A 21043-nucleotide genomic window follows, 5' to 3' on the forward strand; every position below is an offset into this window, starting at 1 on the left:
AGTCATCTTCAGCTACACAAATAATTTAAGGATGAGACCCTGTATCATGAGAGAAAGAGAAGGACAGGAGAAGGAGGGTAGAGGAAGGGAGAGAAGGAGGAACAAAAGGGGGAGAGAAGAAAAAGAAAGTTCTTACATGTGGTGTGTTCATGTCACCTTTTCCCCCACTTTACAAATTTGGCCACCATCATTGTGATGGAGTCCCTTGCCACTCAGGTCTCAGCCTGAAATGTTTCATCTGATAAGTCGGAGTCTCCTGCCACACAGGGAATGATCACAGGGGGGCCAGATGATAGATAAGTGGGCAGGTGGATGACAGTCACTAAGTAGGCACAAAAGGCCCAAGTTCATCCTCATTGATGGCCTTAGAAGCAGACTGCCTGGCAAATTTGAGGGATCTGATGACTTATGGTCCTCATATGGCTTCAACTAAGATCAACCAGTGTTTGATCAACCACACACACACACACACACACACACACACACACACACACACACACACACCTCTTCCAAGGCCATGTTCCTATTCTGCCAGCCCACCAATGGTTGGTGGCCTCTCTTCCCGCTCTGTATTTCATAGAACAGACAAATCCATAGGCACACATCTACCTGGATTTTTCTAATAATTCTTCAAGCTAGGGAAGTCCTAGGGTCTTGAGGATGTCCTTGTGTGTCAGACTTATGCATTTCAAGGCAACTGGGGCTGGGAAGGCAGGAATGGGGCTTCAATTCTGGCCATACCCCAGAGCACAGCCTCAAGCGGGTACAGTGGCATCCTTAGGCTTCTGAGCCACGGTTCTCTACCTCTGTTATCTTACTCACAGGATCTCGGTCCAGGGTGGTCACCTTGACCCACCTGGGAGCAGGGACCTTGACTTCAGAGCCCCCACAGCATGGATCCCCTGAGACTAATTTCACAACCCAGCACCGAGTTTACTACACGTTTCAGATGAAGGTGTGTCAGAGCCGAGAGCATGCTTCTGCCCGCTGTGTGGGCGTCAAGTTCAATGCCTTCTTGTCAACACTTGAATGTGTTGAACATCACTCACAAGGGCATTCTTTAAGAAACCTATTAAGTTAATTACCCAGGCATTTTCCCTCTCTCCCCCTATCCATGCATCTCACATAAGGCACACACACACACACACACACACACACACACACACACACACACACACACACAGATGCAAAAAAATTGGCTTTCTTCCTTTCTGAGATACTTTTGATGTAACTCCTCTCTTTTTGGCACAATAGCATCTTGTTTATTTCTCCAACAGTTAGTCAGGGTAGCTACACTACACAGACCCACTCCTTCACTCAAATCTCAGGACCAAATGCAGCTAAGACAGGGTTTGTGACCCAAGAGATGGAGGAGTGGTTTGCCTGCTATCCTCATTTCTAGCTAACTTCCCTCAAAAGTGGTAATGAGGAGGATGAGAACAGCAAGAATGACACAAGAGTCCTCCAAGAGATGCAAGTCCATTGGCAAGCATTTTCTCAAAGCAGCCCTGTGCCCAGGGTTTCTGTAAGAAGACAGCACTCCACTCAAAGCATTGTCTCATTAGAGATTATCAAACCAAGTAGGGAGGTCAAGAGATCTGGGTTCTAGAACCTTTCTGCTATGGACATCTGGTCCTTAGATGCCTGGGTCATGAATGTGTCCCTTTGTTGAATGCGGGAGTGGCCCTAGATCATCAGTTATGGCCCTATGATCCCCAGTCATGGGGCTGCTGTTCACTACTCATCTGTGCCTGCACAACTACCTACAGATGGGGAGGGGTCAATCAAGGGGAGGGGAAGGGAGGCAGTGTTCAGACTATACATAGAAACCACCTGGAAAAGTTCATCTATATGCTGTGCTAGATGAATGGCTGTAACCCTGAGTGATGACGCTTCTGGACAGGGAGACAGGCAAAGTTAAAGCCTGTGGCAGACAAGGCTCTCTGGCTCTAACAGGTAGCTTTGATATTTGTGCTGCCATGACACAGATGGGAACTTTGCGTATTTGAATGGAAAGCAGAAAGAGCAAAAAGAAGGGACTATAGAGACCTAAAAGGAGGTATCAAGCAGCCAGACCTCAACCTTACTGTATCAGATGATATTGAGACCACTGGCTTTGAAAAGAGAGCAACACCCCATAGTTTTCTTATAAATACCCTACATAACCCAAAACCTCAACTTTCTACCTACAAGGAAGCAAAAACACTGCAGGGAAAATAAAAGATGCTGCAAGAGGATGCTGGAAGATGCACTCTCTCCTGTACCCATACCCATCTTGGTCTTCTGACCACAGCCTGTTATTCCCCTAGTCACAAGAAACTATCTCAACTCTCAGTCAGAAGTTCTCGAATCACAGGGTTCAAGGGACCCTAGGGACCTACCTTCCTTTCCCTACCCCTGGGTAGCCCTTCTCCTAAGCCACTCAAGCCTTTAATGGCCTGTCCTGTTCTGGAGTGTGTGGAAATGGCCTGTATGTCTGGGCACATTGGGAACCTTGGACCTTTCGAAGGCCTTGATTTCCTCAGGATGCTTTTGTTCCTAAGGGAACCACAAGACTATCTACAGTCACTCCCACCCTTCCCCCTGCCTTCCCTCTGATTCAGGGCTGATGAAAGCCTGGTCATTTCTGACTCACACCCCATCTCTCCACATGCCCCTAGAGACCACTTCCATCTATGTAAGGTCTAGGGGAGTATCGTTGGAAGTGCGGAAAAGAGCTGGCTGAGGCCAAGGACTTGACCCTGAGCACCTCAAGGTTGGAAAATTGAGCTCACAAGCCCTCACTGCCTTCTCCCCTAAGGCATCTAGCACAGTTTCACTCTGATGCAATACTCTGACAGGCAGGTTCTATGACATAGGAAACTGGAGGCCTAGACACCTTCTCTGGGAGGAAGAGAGAAGCCTCTGTTGCTGTCCAGACTTTGGCCATGCTTCATCTAATGCTCATTTCTGGAACTTTTTCCCCTAACATAGGGCCCTTCCCTCAGTGATTTAGCAGACCTCAGTCCTAGACTGGGAACATGCCCCACACCCAAGCAGCCTGACACAGCTCTCTGTCAGGGATCATCCTTCCTCTAGGTCTGAGAAGACCTATGGGCAGAGGCTTTGCAAAAGAAAGAGAAAGAAAGAAAGAAAGAAAGAAAGAAAGAAAGAAAGAAAGAAAGAAAGAAAGAAAGAAAAAAGAAAGAAAGGAGAAGGAAGAAAGAAAGAAAGAAAGAAAGGAAAGAGAAGGAAGAAAGAAAGGAAGAAAGAAAGAAAGGAAGGAAGGAAGAGAAAAAGGTATTGCAGCAAAGTATGATGTGATAATTTTCTCCCTTCCCTATACCTCTCTACATAAAGTATACACATATCTGTAGAAGCTCATGTTTGCTTAAGTTGACTTGGGACTTAAGTATTTCATAAAGCCAGGGCCCCAAGTATCAGAATCCTTCACCCAAACTGGGATTCCTGCCTAATTGCACACATGCACACACACATAAACACAGACACAGACACACACACACACACACACACACACACACACACACCCTTAGCACTAGGCTATGGCTCTTTGGGATAGCATGTTCAATGACTGTGTGCACACACTCACACATTCCCTGAGAAAGCCCCTGAGGCCTCTGTAGGAAGACTTTCCGGGAGACATTTATGGTTAAAGAGGAAGTCTGAGCACTCTGCAGCAAACAACCCAGGCCAGAGAACCTGCAGATGCCTGCCAGGAGTGGAGTTAGGTCAAAACCATCTCACTAGCTCTGTAGATTTCAGTCCATTTCCTAGATTCATGCTGCTTTGTGACGCAGGCCTTGGTAGAAAACCACATGTAAACACATGGGTCAAATGACTTAGGCAAGGTCATCCATTACCAAGGCCAGCACCTCGACCTCTGCACCCTCTCAGGTGTCCTGGGTTTGGAGGGAGAGCCAGACAAAGTCACTGAGGTGGGGTGGGACAGTGCAGAGGACCCTCCCAGAATGTCTTGGGACCAGTGCGCGCGCACACACACACACACACACACACACACACACTGAGTTCTGATGCCTAACGTAGTAACTACCAGATCCAAGTGATTCTTTCCATTTAGATGAAGTAAAATGAAGTCATCTTTGCTCCAAGTCCCTTCCTGGGTAGCACTAGTTCCCTGTCCAGTGCTGGATGAGAACATGGGGCCACAGTTACTCTGTAGGAGGGCACAAAGGAACACATTCTCACCATGGTAGAACACTGCAAAAGGCAAGGCTGACCTGGAGGGAGGTGAGTGGGAAACCTAGTTGCCTGAAGGATCTGTTCCTAGGTTGCAAGGGGTTGGAGGGTAATGCTGATAGGCTCCCAGCTCCACAAAAGAAGGACAGGAGGATGCAGCAGAAGAGAGGAGGAGAAAGGGAAGACCAAGAGAGGTAGAGGGTGGCAGAGTAGGGTAAAATGAGAGAGGAGACAGACCAGGAAGAGCTGAGGAGACAACTCTGAAGAGCTGCCATCCATGACCACACCAACTGGCCCTGGCCTCAGAGTGACTCACACTGTTTCCCACCTACTACAGAATGTACGTGTGTTTCTGTGAAATCTTTAAACTTTCTTTAACAAAAAAAAAAAACAAAAAACAAAAAAAAATGCATCCCCCTCTACACATACTGGCCACTCTTCCCGAAGTGGAGGGCACCATGGCCCCATTACATGGCCACACCAGCAGCTCATCTCGTCGCTTCTTTTGGTATACTTCTAAGTAAACCTTTGAAAGACACCATGAGGCTGGACAAAGAGCATCACCCATGCGATCAGAAATGCCTGGCTTTCATTCAGAGTTTACTTCCTACTGACTTGTACAGGCCCTGACCTCTCTGCCTTAGCCTCCCTCATTTACTCGGCTGGGATGGTTATGAATGACTCTGATGGACATAGACCTTGTAGCCCTCCAGCCCACATGTTCCATAAGAGGTTGGCAATGGAATGATGCCCTGGTATAGCGTCCACAGAAGAAAGGCAGAAGACGGGACAGCTAGATCTGTCAGTAGAGACCAGCACAGAGGGTAAAGGAGGAGCAACGGGAAAGGGACAATTTAGGAAGGCTTCCTAGCTGAAGCTGTGTGTGGAATGGAAAGAGAAAGAAGAGCACTTAAGACAGAGAACCCATACACCAAGCCGGACAGTAACTCATTAGCTCTTCCTAGTCAAGACAGACAAAGGATGCTCACTTATGTGGAAAAACCTCCGCCATTGAACCCTACCCCCATTCACTCACTAAGACTGACCCATGTCTCCACAGGACTCTGTCTCCTGTCAGATTAAAAGGGTAGAGAGCAGTTGATTCAGCATGTCCCTGCCCCCTGGTGCTCCCTGCACCAGAGAGAGACCCCTAAGTTAAACAAGCATTGCAGAAAAATAACCATTCCCCATCTGGAACCCCTTGCTGGACCTGGCATGATGCAGGAGAGGTGTAGTAAGCTCTGAACCAACCATCTTTCCTCCCAAGGTTGCCAGAGAGATTCCAGCAAACAGAGGAGAAACCAGGCCTTCCCTCAGAACCGGTTCTCTTCATAAAGACCCCCAATGGAGGGGAGGGAGTTTCAAGATGGAAGCTGAAGAACCTTGGGCCATGACTCAGAAGGCAAACATGAGCAAGGATGTTTGGAGTCCACTCCCAGCTCTACTGCCCACTGGGACTAGAAGCCAGCTGGGAATTGTGGTCGATAGCTTCCGGAAGGGGAGCATGTGACACAGTGGCACACAGGGACTGGAAGCCTTGGGGTAGAGGGCCTCTATGCCCTACAGAGACCCAGTGAGACCTACGGGTGCCTTGTCAGCCCCACTTGAGAAGGAAAAGGGCACAGAAAGGGAAGGTTGGCTTAGGGCACAAGGAGCTTGAATTCCTGTGATCCTCTGCCCTCTGCTGATTCTTCAGGTCACCTGGAAGCAGGGCTGAGCCAGCATCTGCATAGTAACACTGAGGCTGCTGACTGAGTCAGAAATGACCCTTGCTACTTGCTGTGGACTCTGCCATGGTGGCCTGTAGACCTTTTCCAGACTGTGACCAGAAGAGCTCAGTTAGGCAGTCCCAGAATCTTCTTTCCATCCTTGGAGACTATCTTGTTCAGGGGCTGTGGCTCACCAAGATCCCCTGTGCACCACTCCATGGTATATCCTGGGAGATTTTATATTCATTGACCAATTTCTACTACCACCTACCTCATGGGGGCATGGACTCATAGAACAGACTCTGTCTCTGTCTCTCTCTCTCTCTCTCTCTGAACTAGTCCTGGGAACACAGAGGCAAGTATCTCTTTAAAAATCCTCCCTGCATAGCAGGTCACACTGGCCTGGAGCCATAACACCGTAGGCTGTGATCTCACCAAACTCCAGGAAGCCAAACAGGGTCAGGCTTGGCTGGTCTCAGAGCAGGAGACCTCCCAAGCAAAACACAGGTGTTGCTGGTGATTCAGCAGGCCAGCCCCTCCCTCCTGGAGTCTAGTTCTTCTCAGGTGTTGGACAGAGACTGGCATGATTCAGTGAACCCCTATCAGTTCCCAGCCAGAGGAAGGGGGTGTGGTGCCACCTCTGGGCACTCACATGCTTTCTGGGTCCCTGTTGGGTCCACGGGTTCTGTTCTTAGGAATTAGGGCGTAAGTTCTGTCCTCCTTTCATAATCCCTGCCTAGTTCCTTAGGCTGAGCATTCTCAGCCATTGACCCAAATTCCTCAGGCTGTTTGTACCAGGTGAGGGACTGAGGAGCGGCAGGCACCCTCCCAGACCAACAGTCCTCCTCAGCCCTGACTCTATCTGTGGTCTGTAGCTGCCATCAGCCTCAGGGCCTCTCAGCAACCCCCCCCCAGATAGTCCCTCTAGTTTGGGAACAGTGAGGATAAAAGGGGTCCACGAAATGAGGGCCGTCATTAGCCTGTTTTATGAGAACAGAAATATTCATTACACCCCAACCCCATCATTAGAAGCTGCAGTGAGAGCTCTGGCCCATTCTTTATGGCAGTAGAAACTGAGGGGGTTTCTCCCCACAAAGGGAGTACGGCTTCTCCCTTGGAGGAAGATGTCCAGTCAAGAGGAAGGAAGGACCGCCAGCCTCGGTCTCAGGCCAACCTCCTAGGCCCCTCCAACTCGACAACCTCCAGATGCATTCAGAGGACCTGTGGAGTGACAGCTATAGTCCGGCACAAGAGTGCACGGCCACCCAGTGCACAACCCTGTCCACCTTCACGTACCAGGCACCACTCACCGACCTACATGGCTTCCTACCCGAGAAACTTCTCCATCCCCACCAGGTCCTCTGGATGTCGCCTTCTTAGCTCTGGTTACAGTTACATCTCTGTATCCTCAGTCCATGCTACACTGTGAGCTATTTCAAACCGGACACTGTGTCCAGACCCTAGAAGTACTTTAGAGTTGTGTTGTTACAAGCCAGGAGCCAGGACAGGACATGTGGGCCTAGCCAGAAAGAGGACACTGTCCTAGCCCCAATTCCTCTTGCTGCCTTTTGTCACAAGAAATGTCTAGTGGCCTGACTGCCTTTTCAAGGCCTTTGCTCGCAGGTGGCTGAAAACAAGTTGCCTGCTCAACCTAGGAGGTGCCCTGCTCACCCGCTAAATTTAACCTCATTCTCTAAGTCTCGTCGAGTGGGTAGTTGGCCTTCTCTTTGCAACTGAACCCAGAAACTTTGTACCAGAACCCCTACCACTGTCAGGGAACACCTAATCAGGAAGTCTGAGAGGATGAAGACATTCCATAGCTCCTCAGGGACTGGAGGAGATAGAAAGCCAGTAACAGTAAGTTGAAGCCCACCCCACTGGCACAAGCCAACCAGGCTGGATGGAGCCTAGCCACAGCCCACAGAGAAGAGCCCACTGACTAATCGGCTGTCATTTGCATTCATTAAAGACCCCTCTGCCTTTGTGCACAGCAACCTCAAACAATGTGACAGTCACTGCGGAGGTTTTTGTCTCAATTCTCTGTGGCCTAGGTATCCAAAGTCCCAGGCTGTTCTGCAGGGGGGTGGGAGTGGGGGAAAATGACCTGGACTAATTACAATGGACTTCCATTGGCAGGAGGTAAGTTCAGGAGTCAGCAGATGTCCCTTGACTCCCTTTGGAGTTAGTTCTCTGCAGTCACCTGGTCCCCTTTCCTCCCATCTCCTTATGCCCCTCGGCACCATCACCTGGAAAGACCAGGCCCTCCTCAAAGTTGTGCAAAGATTCATTTCAACACATTGAGACTGAGGATGCTCCACACAGGGGCTGGATGCCAAACCCCACAGGCTGCTCTGCCTGCCAAGAAGCAGCCAGGGACCTCTCCATATGTACCTTCCCAGGGGTCACTGACATTGAGCAGCCCTTAAGAAATGTCCCCTAGGTTCTCACAGGAGTGCCCCTCTCTGAGGTCATGTCAGTCCCCAACCATTCCAGAGGCCTACAGATCTAACCATGAGGTCAGGGTGGAGTTTGCTATGTTAGCCTGGGTTGTTTTTCTCATTGTAATTGCCAAGCTCCTGAGGTTGGCATTTGCCCGCTGGGCACTGTTAAGAGATGACACAATGGAGTGAGAGCAAGCCCGGGGCCTGGCAGAGACTGCATGGCCCCAGCCCCTGGCTGGGCTCTGGTGGACCCCATTCATAATCCCCTCAGTCTAACAAACATCTGGTTTGTCACAGGCAGGTAGAGGCATGAAGGCCCACCACACAGGTCCCAGCACAGCCAAGGAGTGGGAGGGTACTGTGGTATCTGGTCAGGGATGGCACCTTGGACATCTGGGAAGAGTAAGATCCAAGCAAGGAAAGGGGCAACAGTCCTCCTATTGCCACCAGAGCCCCAAAGAGAATCATGGTCCTCAGGGCCATGAACCTCCCTGAACCCCTGCACCTAGAGCACCTCCAGTCTATAGGTCCCCACTTTCCCATGGCTTCCCTTCCGCATTTGTCTCTAAGGTCCCTACCCACTTGGAGAACAAAAACACCCCACATCAGTCACATAGAGTTGTAGAGAGTACTATCTGGGGAAGGATTATCGGGGGGGGATCAAAAGCCCACAGATACCTTCATGTCCCTACCAAATGGGGTGACCCCCTCACCCTCAAGTCTTTAAAGACTCAAAGCACAGTGTTTCTAAGTGAGGTAACTGACCCTCTGCTGCCTGCCCCCTCCCCCCAGCCCCCTACCCCATTTAATCCACCTTATTTGAAAGCAAGGCACCTTAGGACCTGAAGGGCAGCCAGGGCCTATCAAGGAAAGGCTTCCAAGGGGCCAGAGCCCGAAGAAGATAGGAAAACAGCACTCATCCATCCAGGACCAGAACACAGAGGGTTCCCATTGCTGTCCCCAGATGTCTGCTGAACAATCAGCCCCCCTTCCTGGGTCCAGGGATGCTTAGAGAATCAGGACTCTGTGGCAGGTAGTATCCAAGTTGATATGTATATGGGAATCAACTCGGGTTGTTGAGGGATGGGGAACTGTTTGTTCCTTTTGCAAACACTGAGATTGAACCTAAGGTCTTGCCTTCTGTCACTAAGCCATATACACCCCTAGCAACCCACCCTACTTTTTTCCACATTTTGAAACAAGTCACACTAAGTTGCCTAGCCTGGCTCCGAACTCAGTCTCATCTTCAACTTGTGGTCCTCCTATGTCGGCCAGCCACATTCACAAGCCTGCCTCACTGGGACGAGCTCTTGCCTCGAGTTCTTCTTCAGAGGAGCTCTGGGATTTACTAGGCCTAGAGTGGAACCCTGATGCTGCATTCTCTAAAGACCTCCCACCCCAGGCAGGCTGCTAGAGACTGCTCACGGTCAGTCTTTGGGAATGAGTAAAGCTGAGACTTGAATGAGACTCGAGTGTCTCTGCTTACTGTAACACTTTCTCATGAACATCCCTTTCCCAGAGCCTCCAACTCTTGCCTACATTTTCTCCTTCAAAAAGCTCTTGGTCTTTCTTTCCTGATTGCCCCTCTCCTTCCCTTCCTTCCTTCCTTCCTTCCTTCCTTCCTTCCTTCCTTCCTTCCTTCCTTCCCTCCCTCCTTCCTTCCTTCCTAAAAGCATGAGCTCATCAAATAAGCCAAAGAAGGCAGACAAAGCAGAGACAGGAACCCAAGAGTCTGGTTCCTACTGTTCTGGTTCCCCCACCCCTATCCCCCAGGCCACAGAAGATAGCTCTTGAATGTAAGGCTTCTCACCCAGTTCTATACCCTAGTCCAGCCTGTGTGACCCAACTTCAAGAGGGTCCCTCAGCTCTCAGTTGAGAAAAAGGAGGGCACAGTAGCCCAGAGATGGTTGACAGTTTCTGGTTGGCATCTGAAAGGGAGTGCATGGATTGGGGTGAGGAATGGAGAATGCCTCAGCCAAATGTGTGGAGACAGATGAGTGGGATTGGGATTGTGGACACAGGGAAACTATGGGGTCAGAAGCTCTTCAGATGCAAGCTCCCAGGAAGCAATCACAACTGCTGCAGGAGCCTCCCAAGTTGGAGTGTGGCATTCTAGACTTCGACTCAGCTAGGTGTCGCTCCTGAGGGGTCTGCTATGAAACAGGAAGCAAAAGTACAGCAGGGTCACCTCCTCCCAGCATATGGGTTCCCCCATAGCTCATCTCACTTCACAATTCAGGGCAGGGAGGGGTGTCAGGTATGAGGTGCAGTCAGCAACCAGAAAGACAGGGTTCTACAGGTGAGAGATGAAGCCTGATTAGAGCCAGGGCTGAAGAGTGAGTCCTGCAGCTCCCTCCGATCTGGTTGGGCTGCCATTTCTCAAGCCCTGTTTGTTTTAGGGATTAACTGCACTCCTTTCCTAATTACTGCTGGAGACAGTATCCCCGCAGCCTCCTGCAAGTATCCAGGTAGGAAGACCAAGGAGAACTAGACTTATGGGCCCACCTCCCAGCAGACCGCCCCACGTACACACACACACACACACACACACACACACACACACACACACACACACACACACTGCACCTTCCAACCGAGGTTTACCAGCCCTTAGACCCCAGAGCAACAGGCCAGCTCTGGGCCTACCTGTGGACCTCTGTACCAGTTAGTTCTCTGTTTGTTCACACTCCCTGCCACTTTCCTTATTCCCACGGTTCGAGCTGTAGCCTAGACGCCTGCCCAGCCCCTTCCATCATGCTCTTCCTGTACCACCAGTGACAGGCTGCCTGGGAGAGGAGTGCATGTGAGCAAAGGTCGCATATCTGTGTATTAGTGATAATGGACGCATAGGGGTCTGAGTATGAACATGCCAGTATATGTGAGCATGTGTGTATGTGTGAGTGTACATGTTTGGACATACATATGTTCCTGTCCATGTGTCTGCTTGTATGTGAATCTAGAGGCAAGTGTGTGAGATATTATGTCATGGTCCTGTGTGAATATATGTGGATGCATGAACATTGTGTACATGTGAGCATGTTTGCTGTGTTCAAGTCTGTAAATGTATATATGTGAGTACTTCATATATGTACATATATATACCTCAGTAATATATATGAAATCAGCATATTGAGTATGCATGTTTCGGAATATTATATTTGGGAGTATATGGGAGGTAAGCATCAGAGGATAAGTGCGATTATCTGTCTCTATATGTATGTATGTGTGTGCCTATGCATGTCTGCGTATGTGTGTGTGAGAATGTGTATAGTCAATGCAAACATGTAAGTACATACAAGTGTTAGATACATGTTAAATATGGTAGTAAGTTGTAACTGGGCCTGTTGGGTGAGCATTTGTGTGTGTGTTTGTGTGTGTGTGTGTGTGTGTGTGTGTGTGTATCTGTCACCATTCTCTTTGCCTATGACTGTCTCTCCTCTGCCACTTATCTAAGACCCAGTCCCAGTGGGACCTGATAGCCTCCTCAGCCCTACCCACCCCCTCCAATCCCCAGCTCCTCCCTTCAAGGAAGCCAGTTGTCTGTGGCCTCTACTATCCCCCAGCCATACTCGTGGCTCTTAAAAATGTCCTGTCACTGTTCCACTTCCCTTTAGTCACCGAGCCATTTTTGGCCAAGTTTTGACCAACTTCTGCCTTGCTGCCTACTGGGACCCTCACTCTGATCCCTGAAGCTGGACCTCCCATCCCATCCTCTCTTCCTCAGTCGATGGCTCATGCCTTGGCCCTCTGGTGTGACCTCCTCCAGATATGACTGCCCGACTGTGCCTCTGTGTTCTCTTGTATGTGACAGTGTGCCACTCTGTGGGATGGGGGATGGGCATGAGCCAAAGAATCAAAGAGTAAGAGAAGAGACCAGGCTCAGATAGTGTCATTAAGAGATACTAATGCCCCTCATCAAGGCCTATTAAGAAACATCGTATACTGCATGCTCCACAAGCCTGGGAGAAGCACAGGCCCAGCGGGACAGGCCACAGTCACAGTTGGGTAACCTCTGAGCCCTAGGCACAGCCATTAGCCTTGTGAGCTTGACCTGGCCCAGACACTTCTTGGGCCTTTCACAATCAAGGAGCACCGGCAACCACAGAGCCCCCCCCCCCCACACACACACACTAGCCTTTCATGAGTCTTCAGCAGAGCGAGCTCAGTAATGACCCTTACACTTGGGCGGCACTGTGGGGCACTGTGGGGCTCGGGGCTCAGTTTCCTAATTGCAACTACACAGCAGCTCTGTGAGAAACCCTGGCTGTACATTACCACCACTACTTAGAGGTACAGAGACCAAGACCTTTGGAAAACTGAGTGGCTCCTCAAAGCCATGTAGTTAATGGGTAATGATATTGGGCAGAAGTCTGTCTGGCCCTGTACCACAGTCATGTCAGATGCCTGAGTCACCTGTCAACTGGATGTCTCCATTTTCTCGGTCTTGTGACTTCCAGAAGCCAGAGTAGAAAGCATGGCTCCAAGCAGACGCTCTCCCAGCCTCACTGCACTTCAGGGAGAAGTTCCTGGAAAGTGGGAGCCAAAGTGAACTAACTTATGCAAAAACCCTGATGAGAAGTCTGCCCCACTAAGGCTGTCCCGTCGCCTCTATGCATACACATATGTATATCCAACCAAGCACACGTGCACATGCACACGGTTACACATACACACACATATGGATAAAGTTAAAATAAAATAAATGTTGGGTCCCTTAGTAGCCTTCAACCAAAAAATGTACTGTTTGTAGAAGAGAAGTGTTTGGGGTCCCAGGTCCCAAGCTCACATGCTCGGAGGAAAGCCATTGATAATGGAACCTAACTGCTTCCCTTTTGACCTTTGGCAAGGCAGGGAACCAAAACCCATCCTAACTCATATCCTGTCTTGACCTGAGAGGCAGCTCAGCCAGCTAGCTCCGGTAACTGTTAACCATCCTGGGATGGCAGCTGAGTATCTAGAAAACAGAGAGGCTTTGCCTAGGACCTGCTGATACCTTTGGTCTTCTGCATCTGATGTATTTCCTCCCATCGGAGTCTGGCCCTTATGCTTCCAGTCTCCTCTTGGGTCTCTTTTGGGCATGTATACTGGTGGCTGGCTCCAACCGGTGGTCCAGTCTAATTCCACCTTCCCTGTCCCTTCCACATTCCCATACGGCTCAAGTAGTCTGTTACTCACTCTTCCCATAGCTCTCATAGAAACATCCTGAGGGAAGGATTTGCCTTAGCTGGCGATTTCAGTCCCTCATGGTAGGAGAGGCATGGCGGTTAGGGAAGCCCCAAATGAGGCTACAGGTCCTCAGATTTTGGTGACTTAAGCAGAGAAAAAGGACCAAAAGTGAAGCACATAGAAGTTTCAAGGCTTGCCCCCAGTAGCCCATGGGCACCAGCTAGGTACCATGTCCCAAGGGCTCCGCAAACTCCCAAAGGAGCACTGCCATCCAGGGACCCTATGTCAAGCACACAACTTGTGGGAGACATTGCAGATTTGAAGAGTAGCAGGCAGATTTCTCAATGTGAGTTGTCCTTCCCTTCCTTGTTTTAGCCACTGACAAGACACTACCACACAGTCTTCAGTGCCCGACTACTATTCTCCTCACCATAGCATTCTGGGATTACTCTCTCCTCTCCTCTTTGTATCTGTTTGTATCTATCGGTCTGTGTGCCTCAGGCCTCAACTAACACAGTTTTTTCTTTGTTACTTATCTACTCCTCTGGACCGTGGGCTCCAGAGTACCAGGACTGCTTCTCGTCTTCTGTCCAACATAGAACATTCCCTCTATTCATTCATTTTTTCCCATCTCTCCAACCATCATCCCACAGGCTAACTCCATGCACAGTCAGTGTCAAGTGAGCAGGACTTGCTAAGACACCACTTACACCTCTCAGGGCCTGGAACAAAGGGTTGGCCTTGAGAGATTTGCATATTAACCCAGTGTGATAAAGGACGATTAAGGTTTGGGTGCTGTTCCTCTTACCCTCGGCTACTACTTCCTGGAAGAAGTATATCATTCCCCTTCAGCTACACCCCCCCCCACCCGGCCCTAACATGGTATCTGAAAACCTAGATTTGGAACCTAGCTAGCTCGGAATCAAACCCAGGGGTCCTATTGTCAATTGGTATCAAGGTACCAGGATCTGCTGTCTGTCCGTTGGTCTGTTCTGAATAATCTTCACCATCCTGTCCCTACTGCCTATGAGGGCGAGGGAGAAGACCTGACAAGTTTTTGATCTTGACGTATAATTGGCCACCTCACACCCTGGGGTCTAGAAGCACTCAGTTGACCAGAGGCTTCAGATCTGTGTGCCTGGATCCTATGGTTTCCCACAGGCTTCATTCCACCTGCCCCAGTGACCAAGCCCCAGGGCAAGAGCAGACCACGGGGTTAATTGACTGGAAGGCTTCAGGCACTGTCTCTAGAGCTGGGTCTCCTCCAGGCTGCCATTTGGTGGCCTGGCAGCCTCAGCCCCCGGGGATCTCAGAGCCTGGGAGCTGTCAATGCCTTCCACACACTTAGCCCTTGTTAATTGCAGAATACACAGATTGCTGGGTAGCACTTTCCAGTGTTGTGCCTTTTCCTGGCTCCTTTGCCACTTGGCAGCTTGCAGGCAGCTGTGCAAAACAGCAAGGCGCTCTCTCATTCCGTGCCAGTGTCAGGGAGTCTGACTCCGTTTCTAGTTTCCCTTCTTCTGTTTTGTTTTGTTTTGACTTTGGTTTTTGGTGTTTTTTGTTTGTTTCGTTTGGGTTTTTTTTTTTTTTTTTTTGTTTTTTTTTTTCTCTGTGTGTTTGTTTTGTTCTTTGGGGTTTTTTTATTTTTGTTTATTTGTTTGGAGGTTTGTCCTTCTTTGTTTTCTACCCAAGTATTCCATTTCTCCTACTACACTTCCTCATCTCTCTGTGACTTGCCTTTCAAATTTGGGGCTCTTTTGATGTGTCCCCCCCCCACTCTCTGTGAAATGGAAAAGAAATGAAACTCCCCTCTCTGCCAGAGGGTGTCCTAGTGAGGAAGAAGTGATTGAATCCTCAGTGTAAATGGGAAGAGGTCGGTGAAGGGATTAAATCATCTCCTGAGCTCCAGAGGAAATGTGTGTGACCCTCTCCCTGGAGGTCAGGTAGCCGGAGGACCTAGAGCTTTGAAAGGGTCCCGAGTGAGTGGCTGGTTGCCTGTAGGTAATTGCAGCAGAATGAGGCCAGCAGGACAGCAAGTCTGCTGGGACCAGCAACAACCAGGCCCCCTTCCACACCCACCCATTCATGAACCAAATCAAGAGCCTGGGTCTTTATCTGGCTGACTTTCTGAGTGGGGTAAAGTGACAGGGAGGATAACAAAGTGCCCCCATAAGGAGAGGAAACAAAGCGTGTAGATGAGAAGTAGACCTGACAAGCAAAGGGCAGAGGAGCAACATCCCTGTCCACCCACTGTGTGCAAGGCATCCCAAGGGGGCGTCTGAAGCTGAAGGGGCAGGAGACAGTCCCTGCCCTGGAGGCTAGAGACAGACAGGCAGGCAGGCACCCACGCACGCACATATGCATGCATGCTTCCAGCACCATGCTTTTTAACCTGAGACAAATCATCCAGAAGAAACTTTTAAGATGTTTTGAGTCTTCTTGGTTCCTGTGGCTCTCAGTCAAGCCCCAATTTTCCCTAAATATCTCCAAGTTCTAAGATAGCTCAATAGGGGGACAGTGGATACAGAAGGGAAGCCAGCAAGAGAGCCAGTCAGTCGCTCCCAGAGTACAGACCGTTCTCTGCAATTAGAATCATTTGTGCTAAGGCCAGAGTGTTGTCCAGTTGTAGAGTACCTGCCTAGGATGCACATGGCCTTGGTCGATCCTTACCATAATCTGTGTGAATTCCTATGCCAAGTAGTCGTGTGTGTATCCAGAGTCCTATGACATACACATGTATGCATTCACATAAGCGTGTGCACACAAGAGCAGCTACTGCTCTCACATCCTGCACACGTGGGGTCTGCCCTAAAGAGCAGTTTGCCACAGCTCCTCCCACCTTGGATACCCACAGACAATAGATTCCCCTCCCCAGAAGATGCTGATTGTGGAAAAAAGTTGCTTCCCTGCACCATCTGTCCCTGACATTTAGGAGAGCTCCTGAATGTCCTACCAAGTATATGACACAAACTCACCTAAAGCGACCCTAGTCCTGTCACTCTGAAAAGTGCATCTTGGCTTCTAACCCTTGTTCCCGAGGGTCAGAAATCCACCCGCATCTACAATGTTTGCAATTTCTATAATTATTTTTTATATAACTAAGCATTTAGAAAAGGACTTTTAAAATTTTTTTCAACTTGTCATCAAGTACAAAAAGGGAAAGGAGGTTTGGGTTGGGTTTGCTGGGTCTCGAGAAAACGAAGAGCATCTGAGGTCTACCAGAGCAGATGGGGCCAGCAGGTTGGGACCATTGGAAAGAGCCTAAAGATGCTGGGGGCTCGCGGTGGTCCCTGGCCTCTTGCAGGTCCTCCTTCCAAAGCTCAAGTGTAGTGTCTGTGCCACTCCCATCAGGTCCCGTTTTGGCCAGACATCTAGGGCAGAGCTGGCCTTTCTCAGCGTCCCACTCACATTCTCCTACTGAGTCTGGACCATCCTCTAACATTCCAGCTTTCCAGGCTAGATATGATTTTTTTCTACTGAAATAAAGCTGGAATAGGATGGGATTGGACAGGATGGGACAGGATGGGACAGGATGGGATGGGATGGGCACGACAGGACAGGAGCTATTTCCATTGTAGCCCCAGTCCTCCAGATACTATTTGGTTGCGTTTGGAATGGGTTAGTATTAAGCCCAATTCACCACACATGCTAAGCACCTCATTCTATTGAGCCACACCCTCAACCAATGCCTGCATATCTAATGGTTGACTGAGAACAATGCTTACCAGTGGAGCAATGGGGTTGTCAAGACATCATAAAAAAGGCACAAGGCAGCAATATGAGCTAAAAGTTACGATCCCTTGATGAGTCAGCCTTGGGAGTCCCAGGGTCCCCCTGTCCCTGATCATTCCGGCACTCTTCCACCATTACCCAAATGGCTTGGGACTGTTTGTTTAGCCTCTCTGGGCTCCAATTTTCTCAGCTCTTGGAGTTTGGCTTCTCCTATAGGTGTTGATCCCATGGTAGGAATATCAGCTCCTCCAGGCCTAACCTGAGGAAGAATTACAGCCTAAAGACACTTAGCTATGTTCTCCCAACCTGAGGAAGTCACTCTCTACTCACTGAATATGGGTCCCCCACTATCATGTTCTACCCTTCCTGTCAGCAAGAATGGCTTCTGGGGGTTGGGGTTTTAGCTCAGCGGTAGAGCGCTTGCCTAGGAAGCGCAAGGCCCTGGGTTCAGTCCCCAGCTCCAAAAAAAAGAACCAAAAAAAAAAAAAAGAATGGCTTCTGTCTGTATTAGGCTAAATGCCCTTAACACCCAGAGCAACACAGCCACAGAGAGGCAACAAGGAAGGCAGGCAAGAAGGGCAGAAGGCATGATTCTGTAAGCCCAACCCAAGGGTTTGCATCCAGTTTTTGCAAAGAAGCCTTAGTGAGTGAGTGAGAAGATACTCCCGGGATCTGAGCAAGGCTTCAAGTCAGACTTTCCACTTGGGCTCAGCTCTGATTCCACAACACCAGCTTCCTGGCCCATCAGGCTCAGCCCCCACCTTTACTGCCTCTTTGCCCTCTCTGGAGGAGAGAAGCCTGTTTATTGCTCTGGGTGGGACCCAAGCCCACAGGGAATTGAAAAGAAACCAATGGCCTAGGTTGCTATTGTTTGGTTTAAACAAACTACTGGCTGGGCTATCTTGAAGAGGAATGAGGGGGAGGCCAGAGAAAAGAGAGCAGTCTGCAGGGCCCAGCCTCTCTGCCTCCTCCCCACCTTGTTAAAGGTAGTCAAGAGAGCTATTTTAGGAGTATGCTTCTAGGCTTCTGTTGGGTCCTGACCTCCCCTTCTGGAAGGGCTAGGCGTTGAAGAGAAAAGCCTCCAGGCTCCAAACCTCCTATCTTCGCCCTCTCCCACCTCAACCTCAGCCTCTCAGTTTATGGTCACATCTGGGTCTGATGTCAGTCCAACGTGGAGGAGCTAAGAGATTGCACCAGGCAGGCTGTCCTGGGCACCAATGCAAGGCTACCCATGGGCAGCCGAGTCTACAGGAATAGAGGGGACAGAGGGAGAAAGAAAGGGAGGAAGTGGGTGGGGAGGAAGGAAAGAGGGAAGAGGGAGATACACACACACACACACACACACACACACACACACACACACACACACACACACACAAGGATAGGAAGAGAAGAAAGAGGATGGAGAAAACCAGATGCAGTAGACTTATGGTGTAGGATTCTGTCCTTCTAGCCTCTTGTCCCTTCTCCCAACTAAAGATGACCTAGACCCTTGCAGTTGAGCCCAAGGAAGGGGCATGAGCAAGGAGACCCACAGTGAGCAGTGGACAAGCATAGCCTAAACCAGAAGACATTAGGTCCCTAGCCACCCCACCCCCCCATCAGTGTCCCTTCTTGGTCCTAGAATAGGCAGTCAGTTAACCAGGGTAACAGCCTTACCTCCCCACCACTCCCCCATCCTGCCTCCACTTTCAGGGAATGAGAGGCATAGACTGCCCCAGGAAGGACTGGGTGGAAAGGGGGCCAGGGCACAGTTAGGTGTTGGCAGAATCAATTAAGAACCACACTAATCACCATCATTAAGGCTATAAAACCCCACACCTAGGGGCCGCAGGGCTCACTGGCATGGCCTGGGGCCTCGAGCTGTGGCACAGACCCAGGGGCCTGGCTCCAGTCTCTTTCATCTAACCATCCACCAGGCCTGCAAAAACAATAATTAGTTACCCGCCTCCAGGAGCAACTCATTATCCCACAGACACAGAGTGGAAGGAAGGAGGGCAGAGGGAAGTAGAGAGAAACTGAGGCTAAAAAGACTGCCCAAAGCTGTGACTGAGTCTAGTTACGACACTCCACTCTCCCCTCTGACCTCGCTTCACTTCCTTGCCTCATAGGCTTAAAAGGTCCAGAGGGGGCATAGTCCTCCCTTCTACAAAACTGAGTTAACTAGCCAGCTGCAAAGGACAGCCAGGCCAAGTGCCCCACAGTTACACCCTGCACCCAATCTCAGGTGCAGATGGCAGTCCTAAGGCAGCTCTTGGGAAGGGTTCCATTCAGGATCCCTCAGAGATCAGGTTCTTTGCCTCCAGGACACCTCCCACCTCTTGACACCCTGCATCCTTTTCCTCTCCCCCGGGCTCCCTCAAGTACCATTTTCTGACTCCAAAGTCCTCTTCTAGAAACAGTCACACCCCTCTTCCATCCTGCTCCCAAAGAAAGGTCAGTGGCTAACAACCCAGGGAGGGCTGCTGGAGCACAGCGAGAGTCAGCCTTTACCACCAAGACCCAGGAAGTAATCTGCCATTTTCCTGTCTCTCCTTTTAGGGCACTGACATGAAAAGCGGGAGCATCCGTGGCAATATAATAACAGGTGAGTGGGTTCCTCCAGCACCCCTTCTCTAGACAGGACACTAATGACAGATGTAAGATAGAGTAACTGTAACACTGATTCACAGTGTGCAAATACCAGCTCTAGAGGGTCAGAGGTCCCCTGTAGGTTCTGATGTCATCGCATCACAACTACCAGGTGGTTGTTTTGTTTTGTTTTGTTTGTTTTGTTTTTGGTCTCAGGGTCTCATGTATTCCAAGCTGGCCTCAAATTTGACATAGTTCGAGAATGATCCTGAACTTCTGATCCTCCTGCCTTGGTTTATGCCAAGCAAGGGATGGAACCCAGGGCTTCAAGTATGCTAGGCAAGTAATCTACCAACTGAGACACACCTCCATCCCCAGGGTTGAATTCTAAAGAAGCTGAAGTGGGGGTTAGGGGTGGAGGGAGGGTTTCCCCTTATCATGTAACCTGGAAGTCAAGAGGACAGCCAAGGGTCTAGCTGGCTAGAAGGACACTCGTGACCAAATCCCCCAGACCTCCCAGACCCCAGTCTCCTTCCCTCTGAGGTCTCCAGCCCCAAGGTGTGCCCTGGATGCTCAGGAGGTGAGTTGGCCACAGTCAAAAGACTGAATACAAATGGTCCCACACAGTCTGGGAAGCAACATGGGCTGGCGTCACGCAGGCCATGTCCCAGCTCCACTTCCTATAGGCCCAGTCCGACTTTTCTATTTGTTTTCTCATCATAAAAAAAAATGGGGGTTTGGGGATTTAGCTCAGTGGTAGAGCACTTGCCTAGCAAGCACAAGGCCCCGGGTTCAGTCCCCAGCTCCAAAAAAAAAAAAAAAAGAGGACCTGGGTGGAAGGAAGTTGTCCATTGTATAACTAGCCAACATGTGGGGTGCCCAATCCCTACTCCCAAATCTTCATTTCTGGAGGATTTGAATGAGAGGTCTTCAGGAAATCCCTAGTCAAAGAGGTAAACTCCCATCTCCCCTGAGATTAAATCCGTAATTCTAATTTCAGTCTTGCCCAAGAATTCTGGCCACCTGTCTTTAGCCATGAGGAATATATCCCAAGCCCACCAGCCTGGCCAGAAACCACCAGATTCATCTGCCTTCCACACACCCATTTATAAGAAGTGACAGTCTTTTTACACCCCATGCTCAGAAGTCTTTCTTAGCCCTAGAAGTGTTTGAGAGGAATCCCCTGATTTACTTAAATTCAGAAGCTCCAAAATAACCTCAGAACAT

General features: G+C 49.8%; 1 protein-coding gene across 2 annotated transcripts in view; it reads left to right on the forward strand.

The window, feature by feature from the left end:
* The window catches only part of Pebp4 (phosphatidylethanolamine binding protein 4), a 212348-nt gene that overhangs the window by 179549 nt on the left and 11756 nt on the right, over positions 1-21043 (forward strand). For both annotated transcript variants that reach the window (XM_087586610.1, NM_001447136.1), the window contains exon 5: positions 19787-19832. In XM_087586610.1, the coding sequence (XP_087442736.1) occupies positions 19787-19832 (46 nt within the window). The remainder of the gene's footprint in view (positions 1-19786; positions 19833-21043) is intronic.

This window comes from Rattus norvegicus, chromosome 15 (genome assembly GCF_021556685.1).
Source record: "Rattus norvegicus strain SHRSP/BbbUtx chromosome 15, alternate assembly SHRSP_T2T, whole genome shotgun sequence".
Lineage (NCBI taxonomy): Eukaryota > Metazoa > Chordata > Mammalia > Rodentia > Muridae > Rattus > Rattus norvegicus.